This window comes from Schistocerca piceifrons, chromosome 4 (assembly GCF_021461385.2).
Source record: "Schistocerca piceifrons isolate TAMUIC-IGC-003096 chromosome 4, iqSchPice1.1, whole genome shotgun sequence".
In the NCBI taxonomy this organism is placed as follows: domain Eukaryota; kingdom Metazoa; phylum Arthropoda; class Insecta; order Orthoptera; family Acrididae; genus Schistocerca; species Schistocerca piceifrons.
Window position 1 is genome coordinate 690174201 of NC_060141.1, and position 27187 is coordinate 690201387.

The 27187-nt window shown below is 39.3% G+C and overlaps 1 protein-coding gene across 1 annotated transcript in view; it reads right to left on the reverse strand.

Annotated features, from left to right (window-relative positions):
* Positions 1 to 11988: 11988 nt before the first annotated feature.
* Positions 11989 to 27187, reverse strand: part of LOC124794632 (C-1-tetrahydrofolate synthase, cytoplasmic) — a 148792-nt gene continuing 133593 nt past the window's right edge. Inside the window, 2 exon segments of the mRNA XM_047258139.1 lie at positions 11989 to 12548; positions 13773 to 13925. Coding sequence (XP_047114095.1) covers positions 12459 to 12548; positions 13773 to 13925 — 243 coding nt within the window. The 3' untranslated portion in view covers positions 11989 to 12458.

Genomic DNA, 27187 nt, shown 5'->3' on the forward strand with positions numbered 1-27187 from the left:
GGAAGGAGCATTATGGTCTGTGGAATGTTTTCATGGCATTCCATCTACACGTACATTTATACTCCGCAAGCCACCCAACGGTGTGTGGCGGAGCAGAGGGCACTTTACGTGCCACTGTCATTACCTCCCTTTTCTGTTCTAGTCGCGTATTGTTCGCGGGAAGAACGACTGTCTGAAAGCCTCCGTGCGCGCTCAAATCTCTTTAATTTTACATTCGTGATCTCCTCGGGAGGTATAAGTAGGGGGGGAACCAAAATATTCGATACCTAATCCAGAAACGCACCCTCTCAAAACCTGGCGAGCAAGCTACACCGCGAGGCAGAGCGCCTCTCTTGCAGAGTCTGCCACTTGAGTTTGCTAAACATCTCCATAACGCTGTCACAGTTACCAAATAACCCTGTGACAAAACGCGCCGCTCTTCTTTGGATCTTCTCTATCTCCTCCGTCAACCCAATCTGGCACAGATCCCACACTGATGAGCAATACTCAAGTATAGGTCGAACAAGTGTTTTGTAAGCCACCTCCTTTGTTGATGGACTACATTTTCTAAGGACTCTCCCAATGAATCTCAACCTGGTACCTGCCTTACCAACAATTAATTTTATATGATCATTCCACTTCAAATCGTTCCGCACGCATACTCCCAGTTATTTTGCAGAAGTAACTGCTACCAGTGTTTCTTCCGCTATCATATAATCATACAATAAAGGATCTTTCTTTCTATGTATTCGCAATACATTACATTTGTCTATGTTAAGGGTCAGTTGCCACTCCCTGCACAAAGTGCCTATCCGCTGCAGATCATCTTGCATTTCGCTACAATTTTCTAAAGCTGCAACTTCTCTGTATACTACAGTAACATCCACGAAAAGCCGCATGGAACTTCCGACACTATCTACTAGGTCATTTATATATATTGTGAAAAGCAATGGTCCCATAACACTCCCCTGTGGCATGCCAGAGGTTACTTTAATGTCTGTAGACGTCTCTCCATTGATAACAACATGCTGTGTTCTGTTTGCTAAAAACTCTTCAATCCAGCCACACAGCTGGTCTGATATTCCGTAGGCTCTTACTTTGTTTATCAGGTGACAGTGCGGAACTGTATCGAACGCCTTCCGGAAGTCAAGGAAAATAGCACCTACCTGGGAGCCTGTATCTAATATTTTCTGGGTCTCATGAACAAATAAAGCGAGTCAGGTCTCACACGATCGCTGTTTCCGGAATCCATGTTGATTCCTACAGAGTAGATTCTGGGTTTCCAAAACCGACACGATACGCGAGCAAAAAACATATTCTAAAATTCTACAACAGATCGACGTCAGAGATATAGGTCTATAGTTTTGCGCATCTGCTCGACGACTCTTCTTGAAGACTGGGACTACCTGTGCTCTTTTCCAATCATTTGGAACTTTCCGTTCCTCTAGAGACTTGCGGTACACGGCTGTTAGAAGGGGGGGCAAGTTCTTTCGCGTACTCTGTGTAGAATCGAATTGGTATCCCGTCAGGTCCAGTGGACTTTCCCCTGTTGAGTGATTCCAGTTGCTTTTCTATTCCTTGGACCCTTATTTGATGTCAGCCATTTTTTCGTTTGTGTGAGGATTTAGAGAAGGAACTGCAGTGTGGTCTTCCTCTGTGAAACAGCTTTGGAAAAAGGTGTTTAGTATTTCAGCTTTACACGTGTCGTCCTCTGTTTCAATGCCATCATCATCCCGGAGTATCTGGATATGCTGTTTCGAGCCACTTACTGATTTAACGTAAGACCAGAACTTCCTAGGATTTTCTGTCAAGTCAGTACATAGAATTTTACTTTCGAATTCACTGAACGCTTCACGCATAGCCTTCCTTATGCTAACTTTGACATCGTTTCGCTTCTGTTTGTCTGAGAGGTTTTGGCTGCGTTTACACTTGGAGTGAAGCTCTCTTTGCTTTTGCAGTAGTTTCCTAACTTTGTTGTTGAACCACGGCGGGTTTTTCCTGTCCCTCACAGTTTTACTCGGCACGTAACTGTCTAAAACGCATTTTACGATTGCCTTGAACTTTTTCCATAAACACTCAACATTGTCAGTGTCAGAACAGAAATTTTCGTTTTGATCTGTTAGGTAGTCTGAAATCTGCCTTCTATTACCCTTGCTAAACAGATAAACCTTCCTCCCTTTTTTTTATTACTATTAACTTCCATATTCAGGGATGCTGCAACGGCCTTATGATCACTGATTCCCTGTTCTGCACTTACAGAGTCGAAAAGTTCGGGTCTTTTTGTTATCAGTAGGTCCAAGACATTATCTCCACAAGTCGGTTCTCTGTTTAATTGCTCGAGGTAATTTTCGGATAGTGCACTCAGTATAATGTCACTCAATGCTCTGTCCCTACCACCCGTCCTAAACATCTGAGTGTCCTAGTCTATATCTGGTAAATTGAAATCTCCACCTAAGACTATAACATGCTGAGAAAATTTATGTGAAATGTATTCCAAATTTTCTCTCAGTTGTTCTGCCACTAATGCTGCTGAGTTGGGAAGTCGATAAAAGGAGCCAACTATTAACCTAGTTTGGTTGCTGAGTGTAACCTCCACCCATAATAATTCCCTGGGTTGTCCCATCATTCTGGAAGGCTCAGTGGGCCAACACAAGTATGCACCTTCCCTTGGGGACCATATCTATCCAGAAATGGAATTTATCAATGAAAATAATTTTTGAAAATATAATGTAACTGGATAAATAAAAAATCTACTCACCAAGTGGCAGCAGGAGAAACACATTTATAGGTATTAAAGTATATAAAATATATTAATCAGCTGCACTGGCAATGCTGTGACTTCCTAGAATCATTCCATGAAATGAGGTACATTTTTGTCTGACATTTTTCCCGCCATATTTAAAACAGCTTTTCATTGTCCTCCCAACCTCCGCAATATCCTTGTCAGACCCTAGGCTCTTTCTGCACCCATTTCCCTACTCTGTGGCTTCAGTCCCTGTGACTGTCCCCGCCATAAGACTTGCCCCATGCACCCTTCTTCCACCATTATACCGTATCTGTAACTGGCAAAACACATACTATCAAAAGGGATAGCTACCTTTGAAATGACTCATGCCAAATACCAGCTGTTGTGAAAACATTGTTCAGCCTTGCACATCGGCTTGATTACCACTAAGTTATCCTTTATAGGAATAGGCAGAGGGTGTACATTGGCAACACACAATATCCTGTTGCAGAGCATGCTCTACAACTTAACTGCCGTTACGTCAATGCGTGTTTCACTACACACGGATTGTTCACCCAGACACCAGTTTCCGGAGGTGTGAACTAGTGTTACAACACGTCCTTAGTTCTCGCCTCCCACCTGGCCTTAATTTATGTTAATTTTTTTGGTCTCAGCATTTCTTCACAGTAACTATTCCTTTCTTTACTCCCATTTAGTTTTCTACATCTTTCATTTTCTGACCTGTCTTATTTTCCCTGCCCGCTCTCTGCCCTCCCCCTTCCCCCCCCCCCCCCTCCCCCCCACCTCTATCACATGCCACATGCAGTGCACTTAGCTTCCCACTCCTATTAACTCATTCACCATATTTTTGCAGTAATCTCTGTCTTAGGTGCTACCCTATCTTCTACCTTTAAGCTCTCAGGTTTTCATATCTCATCTGGTGCAGTCCCCAACAAACAGTACATTCTCCTCATCCCGCCTGGTAAATCTCCCCTGACCTGGTGTTATGGGTGACTTTTCAAAACTCTCCTCATTACCTAAACCTCATAAGATTTTTTTCTTCACCCCTCTTGCTTCTGCTTCAACGTTTCTGCCAGGAGGAGGATCCACTGGCTCCGAAAGCTTGCAAATTTTAATATCTTTATATTTGTGTTTTCCTGCCGCCACTTGGTGAGAAGCCTTTTTCATTTATCCAATTACATTATATTTCCAACAGGGAAGTTATTTTTCCTTGGCACTATAGCACCTACCAGCAGGACAATGCAACGTCCCAGACAGCTCGCAATCTACATGCATGGTTCTAAGAGCACCAGGATGAGTTTACAATACTCCCTTTGGCACCAAACTCTCTGGATTTAAACTGAGAATCTGTGGGACCACCTAATTGGGCTGTTTGTGCCATGGATCGTCAGCCGAGAAACCTAGCACTCCACATACCTCTTGATACCTTCCAGAACCTCATAGATTCTCCTTCCATGCAGTCCATGCTGCAAAATGTGGGTATTCAGGCGTTTGACACTTGGTCACATTAATGTGACTGGACAGCGTAGTCTGAAAATAGAGATGATAATGTTTATTTCATTCTGAAGTAAGTGTAGTTGGTACCAAATTTGTTGTGCTGTGGTTTCATAAATGATAGAAAAATGATCAGAGTAACACTTTAGTTGGTAAATCATAAAGCATTATGCAAGTGGTAAGTATATCATTTCTACAGTAGTGTTGCTAAAAACTATCAGATTCAAATCAGTGACATTGCAATTGACATGTGTTGTAAATACATGACAGTTGACTGCATGGTTGAGAGAAGGGTTGTAGTTGATATTGTGAGAAAGAGAGAAGACAGCTATGATAAGTCAACTTAGTCCTTCGAGCTGAAAGTAACATTTACTGAATGGAATGCAGTGGAGTCTCTCATAAGTAGATTGGACCAAGTCAGACTGGAACAGAGTTGGCTAGATGGTTAATACATTGTTTCTCTCCCATTTTTCAAGGAGTGGCAGAGAACTTCAGAAACAGCAAGGAGAATATAGCAATTAAGTTTGCTGATTACGTTGTTGCAATAGGAGAAAACTTCAACTTGGCAGCTGTAGAATGGGAAATTGTTATGAACGTGTTGCCTAAAAACTACTTTGCGCAGATAGTTACAGGACCGCATGATGGCAATGTCTTAGACTTCCTAGTAACTAACAGACCTGAACCTTTTGAATCAGTTAACTTGTAACTGGTGATGTTGGGTGTCAGATACCCAGCTAAATCTTTGAAGCCTCATTATTACCAGATTGTTGTGAGTACATCATTGTTGGTTCCTATACCTTCAAGTCAGTTTGTTGCAAGCCGCCCTGAAGCACGGTACTCAACAGAGCGGTGAGATGTTTGATTTTATATGCAATTTTTTAAAGTTACTGGGTATTTTTAACCCAACCTCACCAGTTGCGGAACTTTTTTTTGGAATATTCTCGTATTCTATTTTATAGGCAGTATGGCATCTAGCAGGTTTCCTGTGATAACTAATAACCCTGGATGCAGTTCTCATCAAAGCAGTGAGTTTATTTCATTCGTTATTACTAGAAACTCTGCTTATTGATAACCATGTTAGTTACCCTGAGATTTTCTCATTTTCCGATTTTCAGCTGACATGCGATCTAGAAGGTGGTCTATGAAACCTAGTGATCCCGGATTTGGTGACTGGGTGAGATCTATACTGGATGAGCCTGAGAGTGAATGTAGTGGGGATGAAAATGTTATAGAACAAGGTTTCGAGAGTGCCCATGAAACCGACTCAGAGCAAGAAGTATGTGAAGCTGAGAATGAAGTGCATGGTATACCTAATGCTACAGTTCCTGGATCATCACCAAGTTCACTACAACCACCACATTCCTTTGAAACTGACACATCGTCATCAGATGAAAACAAACCCCTTTCAAAAAGGCAGAATCGTCAATACGAGTGAAAGAAGTATTATGGGAAGAACCGTTTCATATGGTCCAAAAAAACTCCAGCTTCAAATATTCGCACAAGGAAACATAATATCATTTCACATTTACTGGGGATACTAGGCCCTGCTAAAGCTCTTGGTCAGATTTGTAGACCCCAGACTGCTTAGACGCTACATTTTAGTGAGAGAATACTGAATGAAATAATTCTGCAAACCAATAAAAAATTGGCTCTCATGAGGGAAAAGTTGTCTGATGATACAAGAACTGACTACAAAGACTAGGATCTGATCGAGTTCAAGGCTTTTTTTGGGGATTCTCATGTTCACAGCCATCTTCAAATCTAATAATGAAGATCTTCAAGCTATGTTTGCAACCGACGGTACTGGTCATGATATTTTTCGTTGTACAATATCACTGAAGAGGGTTTTGGTGTTACTGCTCAGTATGCATTTTGATGACGCCTCAGACAGAGATGTGAGGAAAAAATGTGGTGCAACAGCTCCTATAACATGGGTTTTCCAAGAGTTTATGAAAAACTGTATGGCTAGTTACTCAATTGGAATGTACACTTGCATTGACGAAATGTTGGTGGGCTTTCGTGGTCAATGCCGCTTTAAAATGTATATCCCCAGCAAACCTAGAAAATATGGACTCAAAATAATGGCTTTGGCAGATGCAAAAACCCACTACTTGCTAAACACCTACATTTACTCCGGAAAGGATAGTGATGGCAGAACACTCACTGATGAGGAGAAGAAATTTTCCAAGCCAACTCAAGCAGTGTTGCAATTGACCAAACCCATTATCGTAAGTAACCGCAATATCACAGCAGATAATTGATTTCGTCCATTGCCCTCGTACAGGAACTACGTAAAAGGGGGCTTGACATACGTAGGAACACTGCGAAAAAATAAACAAGAAATACTGAAAGAATTTTTACCTGCCAAGGAAAGAGAAGTAGGAGAAGCTCTCTATGGTTTCACAAAGGAGACAACACTACTCTCTTATGTACCAAAGAAAGGCAAGGCCATCCTACTTGTATCCTCAATGCACCATACCCAGTCAACTGATCCAGAAACCCAGATGCACAAGGCGATGGCCATTAGCCATATTTTTCACTCTAATGAACATTAGCCTAGTGAATGCCTATGTTATCTACTGTGGATTTCCAGGGAATCCAGAGCTAACCACATTGGAATACATCAAAAATCTTGCCAAGGAACTCGTAGACCCTCATCTCAATCATCGACCTCAAAACGACCATTTGCCCCCACGAATTGCGGCTAAACATCAGCAGAATTCTCAAGATACCAGTTCCGTGTGAAACCAGACGAGACTTCGGCAAACAAGTGAGGTGTAAGAAGTGCCCACCAGGCTCTGACAGAAAAATGAAAAAGGTCTGTAACAGCTGCAACGTACCGATTTGCAGAGCCTGCACGATTCCTGTATATGCCGAGATTGTGTAGAGTAATGGCTTGCCAATTCTTCTGTGTGTAATAACTTGTCCAAAAATAATGTGCTTTTATAAATGTTCACTGTTTCTTTATACTGTAATACTCAAATTTTATTTATCTGTTTATAAAAAATTTGCAGATATATGTATTTCGTGACATGTTGCAAAATTTGTTATGGACTTACATATATTTGAAAAATTGTCTATTCTGTTCACTGTAAATAATTTTCTGCTGCCAAAAGTTATTCAGATATATCAGTAAAAGTTACTTTTGCAACATATGTAGAAACTTTTCATTTCTCCTTCACCATTGATGTATGAGGGCCATGGAAATCATTGGGTATCTATAACCCAACCTCACCAGTTGTGTTACAAAAATATCACCTCACCAGTTACGGGTTAACATCAAGGAAGGTATCAGTGATCATAAAAACATGATTGTGTTTATGACTAAGGATATCACAGGGAATGCTAAGAAAGCTAGGAAAATATTTTTGATTAGCGAGAGTGACACGATACAAACTGCTGCTTCTTTTCATGTTGGCAACCTCCGGACCAACCGCACTTTTCTTTTTCCATGTGCCTGGGCCTTAACTTTAGCCCAGTATTCCCATATTGTATCCTGTATGTTGTCCCTTCCTTGCTTCAGCCTATGTTTTCCCAGTTTTTGCTTTTGGCTTGCCCTGGAATTAAAGAGCTCTTGGACTTTCTTCTTGAGTGGATATGGTTACCTTCCACTGTTATCCCTACTTCTTGCTGGTCTTTTTCTGTTTTGGTAGACCGTGCCTCCATATGTAATGAAAGAACCAACTACTCAATCCCGTAGGTTCATACAGACAATGTGGTCACAAAAAATAATCCTCCTCCTTCAAGTGGTATCTGTGATCATTCCTACCCGTGTGTAGATTTCATGGTTGAATTTACCACTTTCCTTAATTGGGCCTGGTATTTTCCTCAAGGTCTGCCTCTGTCGTATCATGACATTAGTTATTGATTTCTTCTTGTAGACACTTTGGGTTAGCTAATACGCTCTTCCCAATTTTCTGGTCTGTGACACTAAGGCTTGCTCCTAAGAGGTGTTTGGTTCTAACCAATCTCCTAGATATTTAAACTTCTCCATACATTTGATTTCCCCTCCTTCTACCTTAGCACTCTGGGTGATGATTTCATGTTTGTAATATATTCAAGTTTTATCGAAGAAGATATGGAGTCCTGCTTTTGCTGCTGTTGTATCATCACACATATTATTGTGTAGAATAGAGCACCAACAGTCCTGTATCATAATTATTACTATGCAGATACTGGTCCTGTACATAGTAGCAATGCAGTATTATTCTGGAGAACCTTTAGTTAAATTCCTGGAAATCTAAAAAACACATAACTGGTGTCAGTCCAGCTTTCCAATTTAATGAGCTTATGTAACATTTTGAAATGTACAAACAATGGAAACTTCAGGTTGGAAAATCAACAATATTATGAAAAGAATAGCTTGCTACGCACAGCAGAGATGACCCACTGAATTGCAGACAGGCACAGTGGAAAGACTGTTACACATTGTAGCTTTTGGGCCAAAGCCTTCTTCTGCAAAAAACACAAAAGCACACATCGTGCACACATGAGCGCTAGCACTAGTAGCTCCAACCGGAATTGTTCATGAGATATACAAAATAACTGAAGAAATAAGACTTCACAAGGCCACAATCCCTTGCATAGGTTGTAAAATTTCTCCATCACCTTATAATTTTCTATTGCTATTATATAATAACATTCTTCACAGTCATGTGCTTAAGTTTTTTGCTCAGCAGCTAACTCAGTGACAATGGAACGTCATTCAACCACTAGATTGGTGCACCTTGCCCGTGCTCTGAGCCTTTAGTGAGCAAAATATGAGCTTACTCATATCAAACCAGATTTATGACTGCATTCCTTGCAGATAGAACTCAACACATTGTTCTGTCAAGGGAGTGTTACTGGGTCATTCCAGTTTATATGAATGATTGTGGGTAACATCGGGTGCTCATGAAGGCTATTCATGGACAATGCTGTTGTGTATAAGAAGCCTGCAACACAAAAAGACTGTAATGAAATGCAGGAAGACATGCAGAGGACTGACTGATGGTTCATGGACTGGCAATTGACCATGAATATAAATAAATCTAATGTATTGCACATGAATAGGCAGAGATATCCATTACTGTTCAATTATGCTGTTGGTAACAATTTGCAGGAAACAGTAACTACCACAAAATACCTATGTGTAAGCATTGTGAGTGACCTAAAGTGGCCGGGCGGTTCTAGGCGCTGCGGCCTGGAACCGCGCGACTGCTGCAGTCACAGGTTCGAATCCTGCCTCAGGCATGGATGTGTGTGATGTCCTTAGGTTAGTAAGGTTTAAGTAGTTCTAAGTTCTAGGGGACTGATGACCTTAGAAGTTAAGTCCCATAGTGCTCAGAGCCATTTGACCTAAAGTGGAATGACCACATAAAACAAAACAAATATTGTAGTAGGAAAAGCAGATGCCAGGCTGAGATCCATTCAGAATATCTCAAGGAAATGTTATGCATCCATGAAATAAGTGCTTACAAAACACTCATTTGAGTGATTCCCGAGTACTGTTCTTCACTCTGGGCCTCTCACCAAGCGTGCTTAACATAATAAGTAGAAAAGATACAAAAAAGGAACTAAGCGTTTCATCACAGGACTCACTGCTCAGCGCAAGAGTGCTATGGAGATGCTCAACAAATCCCAGTGACAGATGCTGCAAGAGGGCCATTGTGCATCATAACAGGTTTACTACTAATATTCTGAGTGTGTACCTCTGAGGAAGAGTCAGGTAGAAAAACTTCCTCCCACATATGTTTCATGAAATGAGGTGCCAATTTCTAACCAAGACTAGAAAATCAGATAAATTAGAACTCACCTAGAACTTTATTGATATTCATTCCTCCCATGCACCATCTGTAATGAAACAGAAAAGGGGGAAAAAAGATAATAGTACCAGAAGTGCCCTCTGCCACACACTGAAAGGTGTCTTTGAAGTTCAGGTGCAGATGTAGACTGTGGTGAAAATTTATAACTACAGATTTTGGCACACTAAAGACCAGCTCATAACATGCAGTGAACTAGCTTTTTACACAGGTGGGTGGTCATACTCACATTGAATCTGCTTGGCTGATTAATGAGCATGGTTGGTACACCAGAGCGCCTGAGTGCTTTTAAACACTGTCCCATCCTTGCTTAGGCAAATGCTGGGCTAGTCCCAAGTTCTGCCTCAGAAGGTGCAGTACACAAATGGTAAAAATATGATGAGATGCAGAAAAAAGGTTATACAATCCATAGTCAGGTCACGCACATGCTTCCCTCTCTTAGGTAACTGACAACAGTGGCAGCAATATGAGTACAGTGGCCACTTACCCGACGGGATTAATGCTAAGAAGAATAGGAAGAGTTGACACATAAAAGATTAAGCCAGGAGTTATGATACATACTAACCATTAAGATTATGTATTCTCCATTCGGATGTACAGGGTGTCCCAGGAGGAATGGTAAGTATTCATTGACAGGAGAGGAATGATCATTCAGAGCAAAACAGTCAAGTAAACATGGACTGTAGAATGCATACTGTAAAAGTTATGAGCACTTGTTCATCTTTGCTACTATGAAACACATCTCTACTACTGGAGAATAGTATCAATTTTAGAGTCCTTGCTTACTAGACGTTTTGCTTTGAGTAACTGTTCCTGTCACATTCCTGAATATTGACCATTTATCATGGGACACCCTGTGTATATACACGAGGCTGTCTAAACTATGGTCTGCCCTTGCTGCAGCTACTGGAAAGCTGCTGTTATCAAATACTGTGAACATGGAAGCCTTGTCTACAGTATGCTAAGCAATCAGCTATAAATGTACTGTTCATCATAATTGGGGCTGTGTACAGTAGACTGTCCTTTTTAGAAATGAGTCTCATTACCCTTCGTCATGTAGCCAACATTCATGAAAGGTGCATGACTTCAGCCAAATTAATCTCTGTGTGTGATGCATTATATCTTAGGGTGTATGACAGAACTCCATACCTTTTCATGTGGAACTGTGACTGTGCACAATTTCTTCTTACATGATAAAATGCTCACCCATACACGTCTTGTGTCATAACTACTTTTAACAGCAAAAAATTCACTGTGTGAAATGGCCAGCTCAGTTTCCTGATCTGAATTCCATTTTTTTTTTTTTTTTGTGTGTGTGTGTGTGTGTGTGTGTGTGTGTGTGTAATTTTTCTGCATCTCCTTATGGAAACTATTTTGGTCCCCATGTTTCCACTGTACACCAACTTAGGTTTGAACCAACACACTGAAAACTGGAACCCACCACACACACATATAGTAGTGTGTATCCTGGTAATGAGCTGAGACACCAGAAGGACAGCAACATTTTTAATCTATTGAAAACACACACACACACACACACACACACACACACACACACACACAAATCTTCCAATCACAAAGAAAAAGAAATCACTTCATAGCAGTAACTGTAATGGTTAGCAAATTTTGTTTTTACAGTATGTTATATGCAGATAATACTTTTTCTTTGATATCCAAACTTCTTTAATCCCACATTGTACTATTTCATAATACAGACAACTCTGGCTAAAAATAGGTAACATAAAATCAGTCTATAGTTAAGTTTCAGTACTCCTCCTTCAATTTGCCAGGAATATTAAAAAACAATCAATATTTATTTTCTGTTTTGTCGTGCACCATAAATTCTAACAACATTAAAGCAAATATTTTTGTAACTTAATTATAGCTTGTATTACAAAATCATAACAACATTGAGCACTCAGATGTAACAGTTACAGAAACGTAAGCATGGAAAATAAAATTAATAACCTCAGTCCTGTTTCATTTATTTGAAATTTCCCACACTTACTCTGCACTAGTACACGCAGGTAGATGCTTACACTTTGTTACAGATGCATCAAAACAGTTAAATTATCATTCACAGGATACTTAGGTGGCTACCATAAGAACTGAAAGATATTTAATGTTATTGGTTTAAACGCAGAAAAACTTTAAAATATGTTTCAGTGATTTTTATCATTAATGAGCAATTGTATAACTTTCCTATATTTTATAAAAATGACTCAAGAGATAATAAATGCACTGGTTAAGAACAACAGCTGCACTGACATCACAAAATTCATATGGCACATTTCATTCACCACTTATAAAAGTTTAATGGTTCACTTTTACAGGGTTATTGTCTTAAAAATTTATAATAATTATGTAACATAAGTTTTAGATGTCACTAAAAAATAAATGCAATACAATGTTTTAATGTTTCAGTTTGACACCTCCATTTAAAACAGTCCTTGAATTTCTCCTGTCTCAGTGTTTAGGTCCATATCATATATGTTTGGTCTCGTTCCCAATCCTGGCATTTTTGATATCTGCAAAGAAGCAGTAACACAGATTTCATTAGCTGCAACAGAATGATTCCATCTGAAATTTTATAATCTGATGAAACAATGTTGGAAGCAAGCTATCTCTCGTGATACTCTGGGTAAAATGTTCTATCAACCTACGAAACAAGTGCCATTATTGGGTACAGATGAGGCTATAGGTTGAATAGAGATGGTTTGACAGGTGATGCGGTAGCAAGTATTGTCACAAAGGAGGCCCATGTCCTTGCCCAACATTCCTCTTTTCCAATTCTGAAATGCCTGTGTCTGTTTAAGTGCCTTGCAATACCTTTTGGCATTGGTTGTGGTCCCAGGAGCGTGTGAATGGGAACACCCAACTTTCACCAGCAATAACAACTGAATCTAAAATGTGTTCCTTTACATCTGTGTAATGTCAAATGCATTTTTGTGAGAAGAGTCATTACATTGCTGCTGGTTATGAGCATTTGAGAGACCCATCTTGTGCACACCCTCTGATATGCTAACTTTTTGGTCAAAGTCCTATGACTCACTCCCATGTCTGTCTTTGTTGTTAATTTCAGTATGACCAGCTGTAAACTTCCTATACCACTAGTCAGGGTTGTTGACAATAGTGCATAAATTTTAATACATTTCTTTCAGGTTTTGGTGAATTTTGATAGGCTTAATGCCTTTGATATTATACAATCATAAAAAAAAACAAAAAAAAGTGGCTGCACTAGCTTAATAGCTAGAGGTACTGGCAAATGGGACCTCTGTTACATGAATAATTTACCTCCCATCCCAGCACTTTGTAGACATTATTTTTGGGACTGTCCTTGTATTTAGATCAAAGAAAGGGTGATAGCTAGGTAAAAGCAATATCTGTATCAAAATAACAAAGTTATTAACAGCAAACCCTGTTAAGGATGGAAGACAGCAATGCTGTCAGTTCACTGTCACTTACATGCCCACTATAGCTATGGCAGCAACAGCCATGTGATTCCAGTCTGAATACATTCACAATGAGGTTTCTAATCCACAAGTCACAGTTAACAAATAATTTTAATATTTGCTTTTGTTTTCTATCTGGCTTCACAATGAGGTATCTGAAAGCTTACTCTTCTACAATAGTTGACTGAAACAACAGTCACCACACAATAGTGGTTAAAAGATATTCCAGCAGTTAAAAGAATATGTGAATTTTAAAAGCATAATTCTAGACATGGTAAGTAATTTCTAAGTAGTTCTTACCTCTCCAACAACAGGGACAACAAATCCTGCTCCAGCTGATGCAAATACATCTGTTACAGGAAGAACAAAGCCAGTAGGTGCACCTTTGACAGTTGGATCTCCAGTCAAAGACAACGATGTTTTGGCCATGCACAATGGCAGTTTATCGTAGCCCTGAAAATTTTTAAATATAATAAACATGTAGTGCTTTTTTTCAGAAAGTTTTGCTGAAAGGCTCATATATTGACAACAATATATATAACAACTTCAGAGAGACCTTGTTCTCAGATCCTGAATAAGAGAGTAGAGTAAATACCTTATTCTTTATATTATAACTCAACTCATTTTTTTCCACCCAATCACTCAACATTCTTCATTCTATACTTTTAGCTATTTTCTCTCTCTTCATAATTTCACTCATGATCTTCAATTGATGAAATAGTTATTTCTAAAATATTGTAAATAAATCTGTCAGTTTTTCATAAATTGTATTGATGTTCCATTTTTCAACCAGTGCACTGAATCATCCATTTGCAAAACATCAAGGCCACTCATAGAACAAATGCAATAGTACAGTCATTCTTCACTGAGTAAAACATGTACAGAATAAACTAAATGTTTTAAATAAAGTCTTAAATAAGTCAAGTCTTAAATAAAACAATTTATTCCTGATATGTGGCTGGGTGGTTATGTTGATATGTAGACCAGCACTCTGGCCACTGTTACAAGTGGCTGAACTGTTGCTATACACAACACGATGACACATTCATATACCCAGAAAAGTATTATTGAAGATGACAACAACTATGGATGCCTACACTCTTCCATGGAAAGCAACTACTTGCCTTTAAATGTAACACTTAAAACACAAATTCTCATCACAATCATGTGTCTTCAAATTCCTTTTACAGAAATACAATTCTTTAGAGATAGTTGATGACAATCTGTTTGAAATCCGTGATTGCATGGGTGCCCACCACAGTGTTTAAGTCAATACCACAGGCATTTACCAAACCTAATGGACATGCTGCAGATATGCCAAAACCTTTCACAACCTACTGTCTGACATTGCCCTTGTAGACTAGTGGCACAATGATGCACAAGAACTCGTTGGCACTTTCATGAAATGTGTATTAAGCAGATTGCATACAGTGTTGCCTGCCCGTATTGGACACATCACACCATAGTGCAGTGTTCCATTTGCAAAATAATTTTATTTTTATATCTTGTTGCCTATGAGTTTTATAGGTGTTGTACATAGGGACGTAACAATCTTCCACTATACCTGAAAGCCAGTGGCAGCTTAAGATAATACATTCTGGGTTTTTACAAATTTTTAGATCCAGATAAATTTGTGAGTGTGAAATTAATAGCATCTGCTGTGTAACAGTTATGCTTATCAATAAGTTTATACAACTACTGCCACTGCCAATAATAATAATAATAATAATAATAATATGCATAACTTTTCTGACAAAGAAAGAACTGTTTTGTGGACTTTTGTTGTTTTGTACATAATTAAGTACAATTTAGGGCAAGAATGAAATAATATTTAAGCTTTTGCTACTCCCCATTTCATATTTTTGTGTATTTTTATTTTTTTGGACAAATGTACAAGATCTTTAACATATGTATTAATCCACGAATTAACTTCCGGGACATTCTTATATTGCACCTACACAACAACTTATGCTTGTTATATACTTTTTCCTAAATGTTCACTTGTAAGCACGGTTATTTGATTTCATTGCTTTCTGAGTCAACGGATCTGGTCTGGGAGGCTTTAGTTCCTTTGCGACTAACTTATTCGGGTAATTCTTCTTTCTGTTACCACAAACGGATCCAACATAGTTCATGCTGACACAGCAAACGAAAGCAGATTCCAGCACAGTAAACAACCAACTCCAAACTGTTAGTTGTGGAAATGATTAAATTCGGGTAGTAATGTCTACCAGCATGGTCACTTGAGTACAATACAAATGAGGCACTGTGAACAATAAGGACCCAAAGCACACCATCGTTGGTTCCATATTTTAAGTGAATATCAGACAAAACAGTAAGATAGCTTTTTGTGAATATTTACATACACTGAAGTACCAAAGAAACTGAGTGCAGATTTTCCCGTATGACCTTTTCACAAGTGTACTGTGAATTATCAGGAATCTGGTAAAACATCAAATCTCTGACATCACTGTGGCAAAAAAAAAAAAAAAAACCTGCAAGAAAAGGACAAATGACAACTGAAGAATGTGACAGAAGTGCAACCCTTCCATAAATTGCTGCAGATTTCAATTCTGGGCCATCAACAAGTGTCAGCATGTGAAGCATTCAACAAAACATCATCAATATGGGCTTTCAGAGCCAAAGGCCCACTTGTGTACCCTTGATGACTGCATGACACAAAGCTTCATGCAATGCCTGGGCCCGTCAACACCGACATTGGACTGTTGATGACTGGAAACATGTTGCCTGGTCGGACAAGTCTCATTTCAAATTGTATCGAGTGGATAGACATGTACGGGTAGGGAGACAACCTCATGAATCCAATGGACCCTGCATGTCAGCAGCAGACTGTTCAAGCTGGTGGAGGCTCTGTAATGGTGTGGGCACGTGCAGATACAACTCTGACAGGTCAAACGTACATAAGACTTGTAGCTGATCACCTGCATCCATTCATGTTCACTGTGCATTCCGACGGGTTTGGGTAATTCCAGCAGGACAATGTTACACACCACACATCCAGCTGAGTTTAAACGCTTCCGCTGGCCACCAAACTCCCCGGACATGAACATTTTGAGCATATCTGGTGTGCCTTGCAACGTGCTGTTCGGAAGAGATCTCCACCCACTTATACTCCTACGGATTTATGGACATCCCTGCAGGATTCATGGTGTCAATTCCCTCCTACACTACTTCAGACATAGTCGAGTCCATGCCACATCATGTTGCGGCACTTGTGCATCCTCCCAATGGCCCTACACAATAGTAGGCAGGTGTACCAGTTTTTTGGCTCTTCAGTGTGGAGCTACATCACAGATAAACCTGACTCGCCATAAGACCAACAGATTTCAGAAGCAGGAATAAATGCTACAATTCCAGAATCAATGTCTCGAATGGATTACTGTATGGTAAAATTCAATACTTAATATACTTCAACTCATTCAGAAAGCCACAAAATAGGTTTTTCTGTCAGTATAACTGTAATGTATATGGACATCCGATCTAATTTTACTATATAGTGAGTGAATTGGTGTATCTGAGTAGTGTGCTGTTGTCTAGTGGTATTTATGCCATGCGAATGGGGATAAAAGTCTGCTGCAAAGTGCTATCACTTGGTGGCATGGAGGTAAACTTGAAGTTGAGTAGTAAGGGCTAGCTGTGCATGCCATGAACAGTGCACGTTGTTTATCAAATCCGTACGTATTTGGCGCATAAGGCAATTGCATCACACCAGTTGCACATGTGCAAAAGCTCCTTAAAATGTGAACAACTGAAAGTGTGCTCACAACCCTGCTGCCAAGTTCCATGAAGTCTAGAGAAGTAGCAATGTAGCATCGCACATTGATTTAGTGCTGTGTATTTGAGATTACCACATTTACACTACATGTAACAGCATTCAAAGGAAAATAACCAAAAAATCTGCAATGTATCAGAAGTTAGATCGTTCACACGCTCTTGTGCTCTTGCACAGCAGCTGCCACTGCTCTTCTACAACAGCTGATTGAAATGAAAGCTTGCTGTTAAATAATGTATATATGGTGTATGGAAAATATTTTATTTCTGACAATGGTAACACTGGCTGTCTTCCACTTGCAACAGATTAATAGAATATTTGGTTGGTTTATAAAGAAGATCTTCACATTCTGAACCCATGTATGCCATTTATTCATGAGACATACAAAGCAGTATGATCTGTTCTCAAATCAGAGTTAGGTGTTAGAGTTGGTAATAATGAAATATCTAGGTTTAAAGTAGATGATAGCTTTATTGTAAACCCAGCTCAAATGTCAGAGTTTTTAAATGAATTCTTCATAAATGTGACAAAGTCAGATGTTACTGTAGCAGAGCATCGCAGTAAAGTAAATCTCTTGGGACTCTATCAAGAAGCTGAGTATCTTACAGATTTTAAATAATTCACAATAATGGATGTGGAAAATGTTATATTATCATCAAAAATAAATAAAAACTCTGCTAGGTACGAAGGGATACCTACTAAAGTGATTAAAACAGTGTGCGACATAACAGCACCTCCCCTAAATAAAATATTCAACCAATCTTTTGAACAGAGATGCTTTCCTGATGTTTTGAAGTATGCTAAAGTCAGACGTCCTTTCAAGAAAGGATCGAGGGGAGACTTGGGAAACTATCGCCCTATTTCTATTCTTCCAGTCCTGTCATTTATGATAAAAAATGATACATTTATAAGTAACCAATTTGGATTTCAACCATGAAAAAACACTCTGGATCTAGTGAATAACTTTACTGAAAAGATATGCAAATCATTTGATCAGAGGAGTAAAGTTATAGGTATCTTCTGTGATCTCACAAAAGCATTTGACTCCGCGAGCCATGACTTGCTTATCTACAAATTAAACAAATGCGGGATTAAGGACAATACTGTAAATTGATTCACATTGTACTTACACAACAGATAACCAAGGGTAACTATCACCTCAGATGCAGTGATTTATTATTCTAAATGGAGCACAGTATCACAAGGTGTGCCTCAAGGCTCCATTTTGGGGCCAATCCTATTCCTATTCTATGTAAATGACTTACCCCATCAGTTCTGTTTGCTGATGATACTTCTGTTTTGATTGAAGACGATGCTACAGAAAAAATTCCAAGCTCCATCGTACATGGACTGGATACCTTATAAAACTGGTTCCAGTTAAATCGGTTGAAACTGAACATTGCAAAAGCCCATACGGTACATTTCAAAACTAAACATTCAAAATGTATGGAACTTAAAATACAACATAACAATCAAATTATAAAAGAAGTTGACATGGTCAAATTCCTGGGACTAAATGTGTACAAACACACATATTGACTTCCTATCAAATAAACTACGCAGTTTTGCATTTGCAATGCAATGCAATGAATTTCACTGATTTGAGTACACAAAAAATTGCTTATCATAGTTATTTTGAATTTGTTATTAGATATGGGATAATTTTTTTGGGGAAGTTCAAGTGAAAGTAATGTATCTCAAATACTGAAACTACAAAAGAAATTTGTCAGATACACGTGTAGTGCACAGCGAACAGAGTCTTGTCACCCATTATTTCAGAAACTACAAATCCAACCTGTTCCCTCAATATACATTTATGAAAGTATAATCTTCCTACACAGCAGACAAATATTATTTGAGGAGAATCATTTTAACCACATATATAATAAGAGAAATAAAATTAATTTTATGCTAGCCACACACCAGTTGGATTTATGTGCATGGACTCCACAGTACATAGGGATGACAATATACAACAAATTAATGGGTCAAAACATATTTAATATGAACCCAGAAATTTTAAAAATGAAGTTAAAGCAGATTCTGTGGGAGAAATACTACTATTCAACAGAAGAATTCGTAGAGGATGAAATTATAATTTGGGTAAGGAGTAATTAAGGGTTAGATTTCATTGGATGTAAATATAACAAAATTTTATTATTATTATTATGCTGTTTGTTAACATCAGCTGTTCTTTGTTTATGGTGAAATATTGCCATTATTTTGACATGTCTCCTGTACCTGAATCAAGTGATTTAGATTATGTACATTACGAGACAAATAAACTAAAATTCACAAATTCAGCAGAAAGCTATCCAAAACACACACACACACACACACACACACACACACACACGGCATTTAAAAGATTTAGAGTGAGTGCTGTCAGTCTGTAAATGGGGTTTTCAAAGAGAGACTTTTTCAAAGCCAGTTTGCACAGTAAAATACTCATATACAAACAAGAGCTCTCCAGCTAACTGTTAATCTTGGAGCCCTGTGTCATGGCCTGAGTAAACTGCCTCCATTCCCCTTCCCAACCTTTCTCAATAACTGTTTCCTCTCTGAAGAAAAAATATGTACTCTACTGTTTGGAAAAAGTGAAACACCAAACCAAGATTTGTGATGACAAAGAAATTTATTCCATCAGTTAGGAACATGACACTACATAAATGATTAGCATTACAAACCTGTATATGCACTGTGACAGTGGAAGTTAGATCTTGTGGCATGAAATCAAAGAGCCCCTGAATATGCTGCTAGAAAATACTCTGCCACCCGGTTTGTAGATGCATCCACAAAGTATCAACTATGGTGCAGCTGAATGAATAAGTTGCCGGCCAACCATATCCTAAACATGTTTGATGGGCAACATGTCAGGCAAACAGGCACGCCAGGGAAACAGTGGTACCCATCATTCTTCAAAGAAGGCTAGCACATTCCTCACCACATGTGGCAGGGTATTGTCCTGCTGAAATATGGCACATGGAACAGCCTGCAGGAGGAGCAGTGCCTCAGGCTGTAAAACCTCCCTGATGTTCAAATTGCCTCAAGACATAGGAGGCCAGATTGCATGTTATAGGGAATGGTGCCCCAAACCATCACACTTGATATTTGTTCGCTATGCCACTCAACAATATAGTCTGCCCGATTGTGTTCACCATGACAGCGACCGATGCACATGCAACCATCACTGTAGGGCAAGTTGAAGTGGGACTTATCCAAAAACACTACATTTTGCCACTCAGTACCCCAGTGTCAGCATTCGCATGCCCATTGCAGTCTGTGGTTTTTGTAGTTTCTGGTCAATGGAAGCCGACCCATCATGCATGGCACCAGTTTAGCCCACAGAAGATGGCATCAATCTATCAACACAGTCATGTCCACACTCATTGCAATGCTCCAGTGTCATGCCAACACTGTGAACAAAGCTGTTTGTCTGTTATGGCCAAGCAGACAAGATGGTGGTAATCTCAGTGTTCTGGGCACATTGTGTCATCCAGTCACTGCTGTGTATGGGCCCTCCTCTCTCCATGGGTTCCACATATGCCTCACTGTTCAAGCAGCGTGCCCTGTATAAGCTGCAATATCATGGAATGACAGACCCACCACAAGAGACCAATCATTCTGCCCCATTCGAACACAATCACATGCCTGTGTTCCACCCTGTCATGTCAGCAAGGCATAGTGCCACTTGGTTGCACATTTCCACTTCATATGACAGCTCTGCACTGACTGAGCATTGCATAACACTGACCTTTCTGGCCACATAAAAGAGGGTGCTGTTGGGCCTATGTGCATGCTACATCTCTGCCATCTGAATCACTCATTATGGTTCCACTGTTATATACGTTGTCTTATTGCAGCATGTTGCAGACCACTGCTATAGAGTGTTTTACTTTTTACAAAGAGTAGCGTAGTTCTTAAAGCTCAGAACATTAAAGTTTCTTGAGGCAGAGACTGCAACCAGCAACAAATGTTTTTAAAAAGCTATGAGTACTATAGTTCAATCTTTTATCTTGGCGGTTCGCGCATGCCCGCCCAGACACGCGAGATTGCTGCGTTGCCAGTTGTACACGCCAAGAGATGCAGCGCCATAGTATAGTTCGCAAACTTACGTTTAGGGGGGAGCACGCAGTTTATGAAGTAAAGCCACCACGGCCGCATTAACCCTTTCGCTGCTACAGAGACATGCTCCCTGCATTCCGCGCTGTGCGCGATTTTGTCATCACTGCACTGCTCGCCTGTGCAGACACATGGTGTTTCGACTGCTTTGATTTCACGAAAACTATTTGGCCCAAAAATTTGATTTTTACACATCTTCTTGACTGATACCTTCCCCCCATAAATGACTTAATTTTGTTTCGATGTTCAACGCAGTTATTGTGCAGCATTAGATGTAGTAAACCATTGCACGAAATTTTGAAGAGTTTGCGTAAGAGTTAGCGTATACTTTCTGTATGGTCGATTTTTGTTGCCACTAGAAATTTCAAAAAATTACATTCAAACGAATAAAATTCATGAAGTAAGACACTTCGATATTGTTTTTAAATAAAGAAAATATTAAGCACCGAACAAGGTTTGAACTCAGAATCTTTCGCTTAGCAACCATATGCTTCAACCATTAGGCTAACACAGCTCATCATTCAACAGATCTCTCAGAGGACTTTAAAATATCACGCAAAATACCGAGAAACACTGTTGGTATGACTACGAATTACTCATGTTTCGTCGAAGTACAATAGGAAATAAACAATTACCGCTGTTCTTTATTCCGAAAAAGCAGTTAGTGAGAATGATACAAACACCTTTCCTTGCTATCGCCTGAATTAGGAGGCTTATTGCTTATTTGGTTTAATTAATTAATAGAATATGAAGCAATTGGTATAAAGAATGCTTTTTCCAAACTTTCTATAAAAGAAAGTCTGCTAGCAAGACATTGCTTTTGTTCAATTACTTTATTTATGACTGAACGTTTCTAAAACTGAAGACACTCGTCCGTGCTCTGCACTGCAGTTGAGCTCTGGCAACGTCGTTCTCTGTTCATTGGCTGACTATGTTTTGTGACGTCAGATGCACAGAATGAACCTAAACTCGGCCACCGTCGTAAATGATGTGCACTTTAGTCTTATAGCTAGGAATACAGCCCATTAAGGTAAGTATTAGTCATCCTTCCTGTAACTTAAACAAAAAGGCATGCTAAGAAATGCTACATCTAGTTATGCAGTGGTCTCTCGTTTTTGTGACATTTCCATGCGGATCACAACACAATGTGTAATTTGTACATTAATAGTTTTGAAATTATATATAATACAAATAGAACTTAAAAATAAAAATAGTCAATTTTTGAAAATATAATGTAATCGTATAGATAAAAGTTTCAGTACCTTTACTTGCGTGTTCTCCTGTGCCCACTTGTTGAGTAAAAGTGGGCAGAGGAGAACACGCAAGTAAAGGTACTAAAATTTGCAAGCTTTTGGAGCCAGTGGCCCTTTCTTATAGTCCATAAGTTGAAGGGAAAGGAAGAGGAGTGAAAGAAAAAGAACTGGTGAGGTTTAGGAAATGGGGAGAGATTGGAACAGTTATTCTGATCCCTGGGTCAGGGGAGACTTGTGATACGAGATGAGATGAAAAGACAGACTTAGGAACTCCATGGGATGAGATTTGAAAACCTAAGAGCTTAAGGATATAATTTAGGATCATAAGAAACACATGATTACTGACAAAACAAAGAGGGGAAAGTTAAGTGCATTGGGAAAGTTAAGTGCACTATACATGGTAGACAGGTGAAGAGGACAAGAATAGAAAGGTCAGAAAATAAAAGATATCGAGAACTAAAGGGGTGAGAAATGAAATAGTTACTGAAAAGAATTGCTGAGACAGAAGAAAGTAATGTAAATTTATGCTAGTTGGGTGGCGAGAACCAAGGACATGTAGTGCCAGTTCCCATCTGGATAGTTACGAGAAACTAATATCAGGGGAGAGAATTCAGATGGCAAGTGTGGCAAAACAGGCACTGATGTCATGACTGTACTACTGTAGAACATGCTCTGCAACAGAATACTGTGTGTTGCCCGTATACGCTTTTGGTCTTTGCCCATTCAACCTAATCGGTAACTTGGTGGTACCCACCAAGTTACAAAGTTAGGACCAACTGGCACAGAGAATGTATACTGGCAACACAAAATATCTTGTTGCAGAGCACGCTTCACAACAAGGTGTTTGTGACCTCAGTGCCTGTTTCACCACACATGCCAACAGAATTCTCCCTGCTGATATAAGTTTCTCAGAACTCCACAGGTGGGAACTGGCGTTACATGTCCTTGGTTGTTGCCACCCACCTGGCCTAAACTTATGTTAATTTCCTTGTTCTCGGCATTTCTTTCCAGCAGCTATTCCTTTCATTTGCTCCCTTTCACTTTTCTATATCTTATTTTCTTATCTGTCTATTTTTCCTCACCTGCCCTCCTCCTCACTCCACCTGTCTACCATGTATCATGCACGTAGCTTTCCCCTCTTATTAACTCTTGTGTGACATTTTGTCAATAAGCTGTGTCTTGCTTACCACCTCATTGTCATCCTTTAAGATCTCAGATTTTCAAATATCATTCGATGCAGTCCCCAACAATCAGTCTTTCCTTCTCATCCCATCCAGTAAGTTTCCCCTGACCTAGGGTTCTGAACGACTTTCCCTATTTCCTAAACCTCTCAAGTTATTTTCTGTCATCCTTCTTCCTTTCCCTTCAGCCCTTCCTCCAAAATAAGGTGCCACTGGCTCCAAAAGCTTGCACATTTTCATAACTTTTATGTCTGTTTTCTCCTGCCACTGCTTTGTGAGTAAATTTTCTCTATCTAATTATGCTACACTATTTGATCAAAAGTATCCGGACACCCCCCAAAACATACATTTTTCATATTAGGTGCATTGTGTTGCCACCTCCTGCCAGGTATTCCAAATCAGCAACCTCAGTAGTTATTAGACATTGTGAGAGAGCAGAATGGGCTGCTCCACAGAACTCACGGACTTCAATTGTGGTCAGGTGATTGGGTGTCATTTGGTCATATGTCTGTACGTGAGATTTCCACAATCCTAAACATCCCTAGGTCCACTGTTTCTGATGTGATAGAGAAGTGTAAATGTGAAGGGATATGTGCAGCACAAAAGCATACAGGCCGACATCGTCCATTGACTGACAGAGACCACTGGCATTGAAGAGGGTCGTAATGTGTAATAGGCAGATATCTATCCAGACCATTAAACAGGAATTCCAAACTGCATCAGGATCCACTGAAAGTACTATAACAGTTAGGCAGGAGGTGGGAAAACTTTGATTTCATGGTTGAGCAGCTGCTTATAAGCCACACATCAAGCCGGTAAATGTCAAACGACACCTCGCTTGGTGTAAGGATCGTAAACATTGGACGATTGAACAGTGGAAAAACATTGTGTGGAGTGATGAGTCATGGTACACAATGTGGCCATCTGATGGCAGGGCGTAGGTATGGCAAATGCCAGTGCGTGTAGTGCCAACAGTAAAATTTGGAGGCAGTGGTGTTATGGTGTGGTCGTGTTTTTCATGGAGGGGGTTTCACCCCTTGTTGTTTTGCATGGCACTATCACAGCACAGGCTTACACTGATGTTTTAATCACCTTGTTGCTTCCAGCTGTTGAAGATCAATTCGAGGATGGCGATTGCATCTTTCAACACGATCGATCACCTGTTCATAATGCACGGGCTGTGGCAGAGTGGTTACACAACAAAAACACCCCAGTAATGGGCTGGCCTGCACAGAGTCCTGACCTGAATCCTACAGAACACCTTTGGGATGGTTTGGAATGCTGACTTCGTGCCAGGCCTCACCAACTGACATCGATACCTCTCCTCAGTGCAGCACTCCGTGAAGAATGGGCTGCGATTCCCCAAGAAACCTTCCCCGCATCTGATTGAAAATTTGTCTGCAAGAGTGGAAGCTGTCACCAAAAGTCATTTTCAGCCAAGTGCCCGGATACTTTTGATCACATAGTGTATTTTTCAAAAATTGGTCTGCTTTACCTAGAACTGAGCATAGGTGATTGTTCCATTCCTACATTCCTACAAACTGTTACACCCATGTATTTGTAGTAGTTGCACGATTCCAGCAATGACTCCTTGATAATGTAGTCATGAAAGACTGTGTAATTTATTTATTTATTTATTTATTGTGCACAATTTTACATTTCTGAATGTTTAAATTGAGTTGGTAGCCTTTGCGACACTTTGAAATGTTATCAAGATGACACTGAATATTTGTGCAGCTTTTATGACATGTCTTCAGGGCTTGGATTTACCTAAGTTTTTTGTTCTCAGTTTATGATAGTTTATTTGTGAGAACTTTCTGTAAATATATGAGAGTCTTGTGATAGCAGTTGTCAGAAGTGCCTACAAACAGCAGCGTGAGTGTGCCCGTGAGAGCTGAGAGATCATTCTCCGCAAGGTTTTCTGTCCTGGTTCCATATGTGAAGGGAGAGGTTGCAATGGAAGTGTGTCGGGCTGCAGCTGCACTTTTAATAGCAAGAAAACATAAACAACCATATTCATGTTGGATAAGAGAGTGGCTCAGGCAATGGGACGATATTTTTGAGCATGCAGGAATCTCACTGTAGAGCTTGTGATAAAAAATTCACAAAAATTTTGAAATTCATGAGAACAACAGTTACACCAGTGGAGATGGAAGAAATACCTTTTGTAATTGTAACCAAAATAGTCAATTTACACACTATAATGCATAAATCCTTTAGTGTTAGAGACAGACTGTTGCGACGCAAATATTTATAGCATCAGCTACATTTATTCTCTTTAATATTTGGCAACGAAACAATTATGATGAAATAACATTATGCCAAATTCATCTTGATATCTACAGATGTTCAAAAATCAAATAGGGTGAACATCTGATAAATGAAACATTCCTCGATATACATTTATTTGAACCTTTTTTATTTGAACTGACTTAAGGAACCACTCATGAATTCCTAAGGTCTGTTCTTCAACAGCCAATATAATAATATAATCAATAAATACCATGTCATGAAATATTATTGCTTCAAGTTATTTTCAAACATAACTTCACTTTTTTCTCTATGTTAATTAATCTCTGTTATAAAACTGTAAAACTACTTTGCCTTATTTCTTGAATTGTGGGTATTCCAGTAAATTTCTTCTGTAGAGATTAAAAATTGTAGCCATTTCAGCCAACAAACTTTGCTTCTGATCTCAGTTCTTGTAGTCCAGTAACTGAACATTACAAGATACTGGCCTTTCTTTGTACAAACTAATGAACAAACTAATTAAATGCACAACTTCATCCCTGAGTCCAATTCCTGACAGCTTTCTTCATTGCTTTTTTTCCCAACACATTGCTGACATTCACTCATAGTGCATATCCATCGTGACAGTACACTCAACTGTCACAATAATGCTAGTACACATTCATAAAGTGGCTTATTTTAGTGTTGATGTGGTGCAGTGTGTAGCGTGATAGTTTTTCATTCATATTTCCATATTAACATGGGATTGAGTCTCTTCAGTGATTTTTTTTTATTTTCATTTGTTAATAATAAGGTCATGATGTTTTTACATGTTATTTTCTGTGTAGTATTGTTTAAGTACAGATTATTCATTTAGGAGGTAAAATGAGCAATTTCATCACTCAGAAATTTGCAACAGCCATATATTATGGCTCAAAACAAGCAGTTTTTGCAGGTAATTCGATTCGATGTATGCATGAGTATGGCAAAATATATTATTAACATGTGGTAGTGTACAAACTGTGAAATATGGTAAAAATCTGGGATGCAATAAGGCCACTCAGCACTCTACGAATACTCTTAGCTCTCCCAACAAAGACAGTATGGTTTTTCTTCTCTGACAACTTCGGTGAGCAG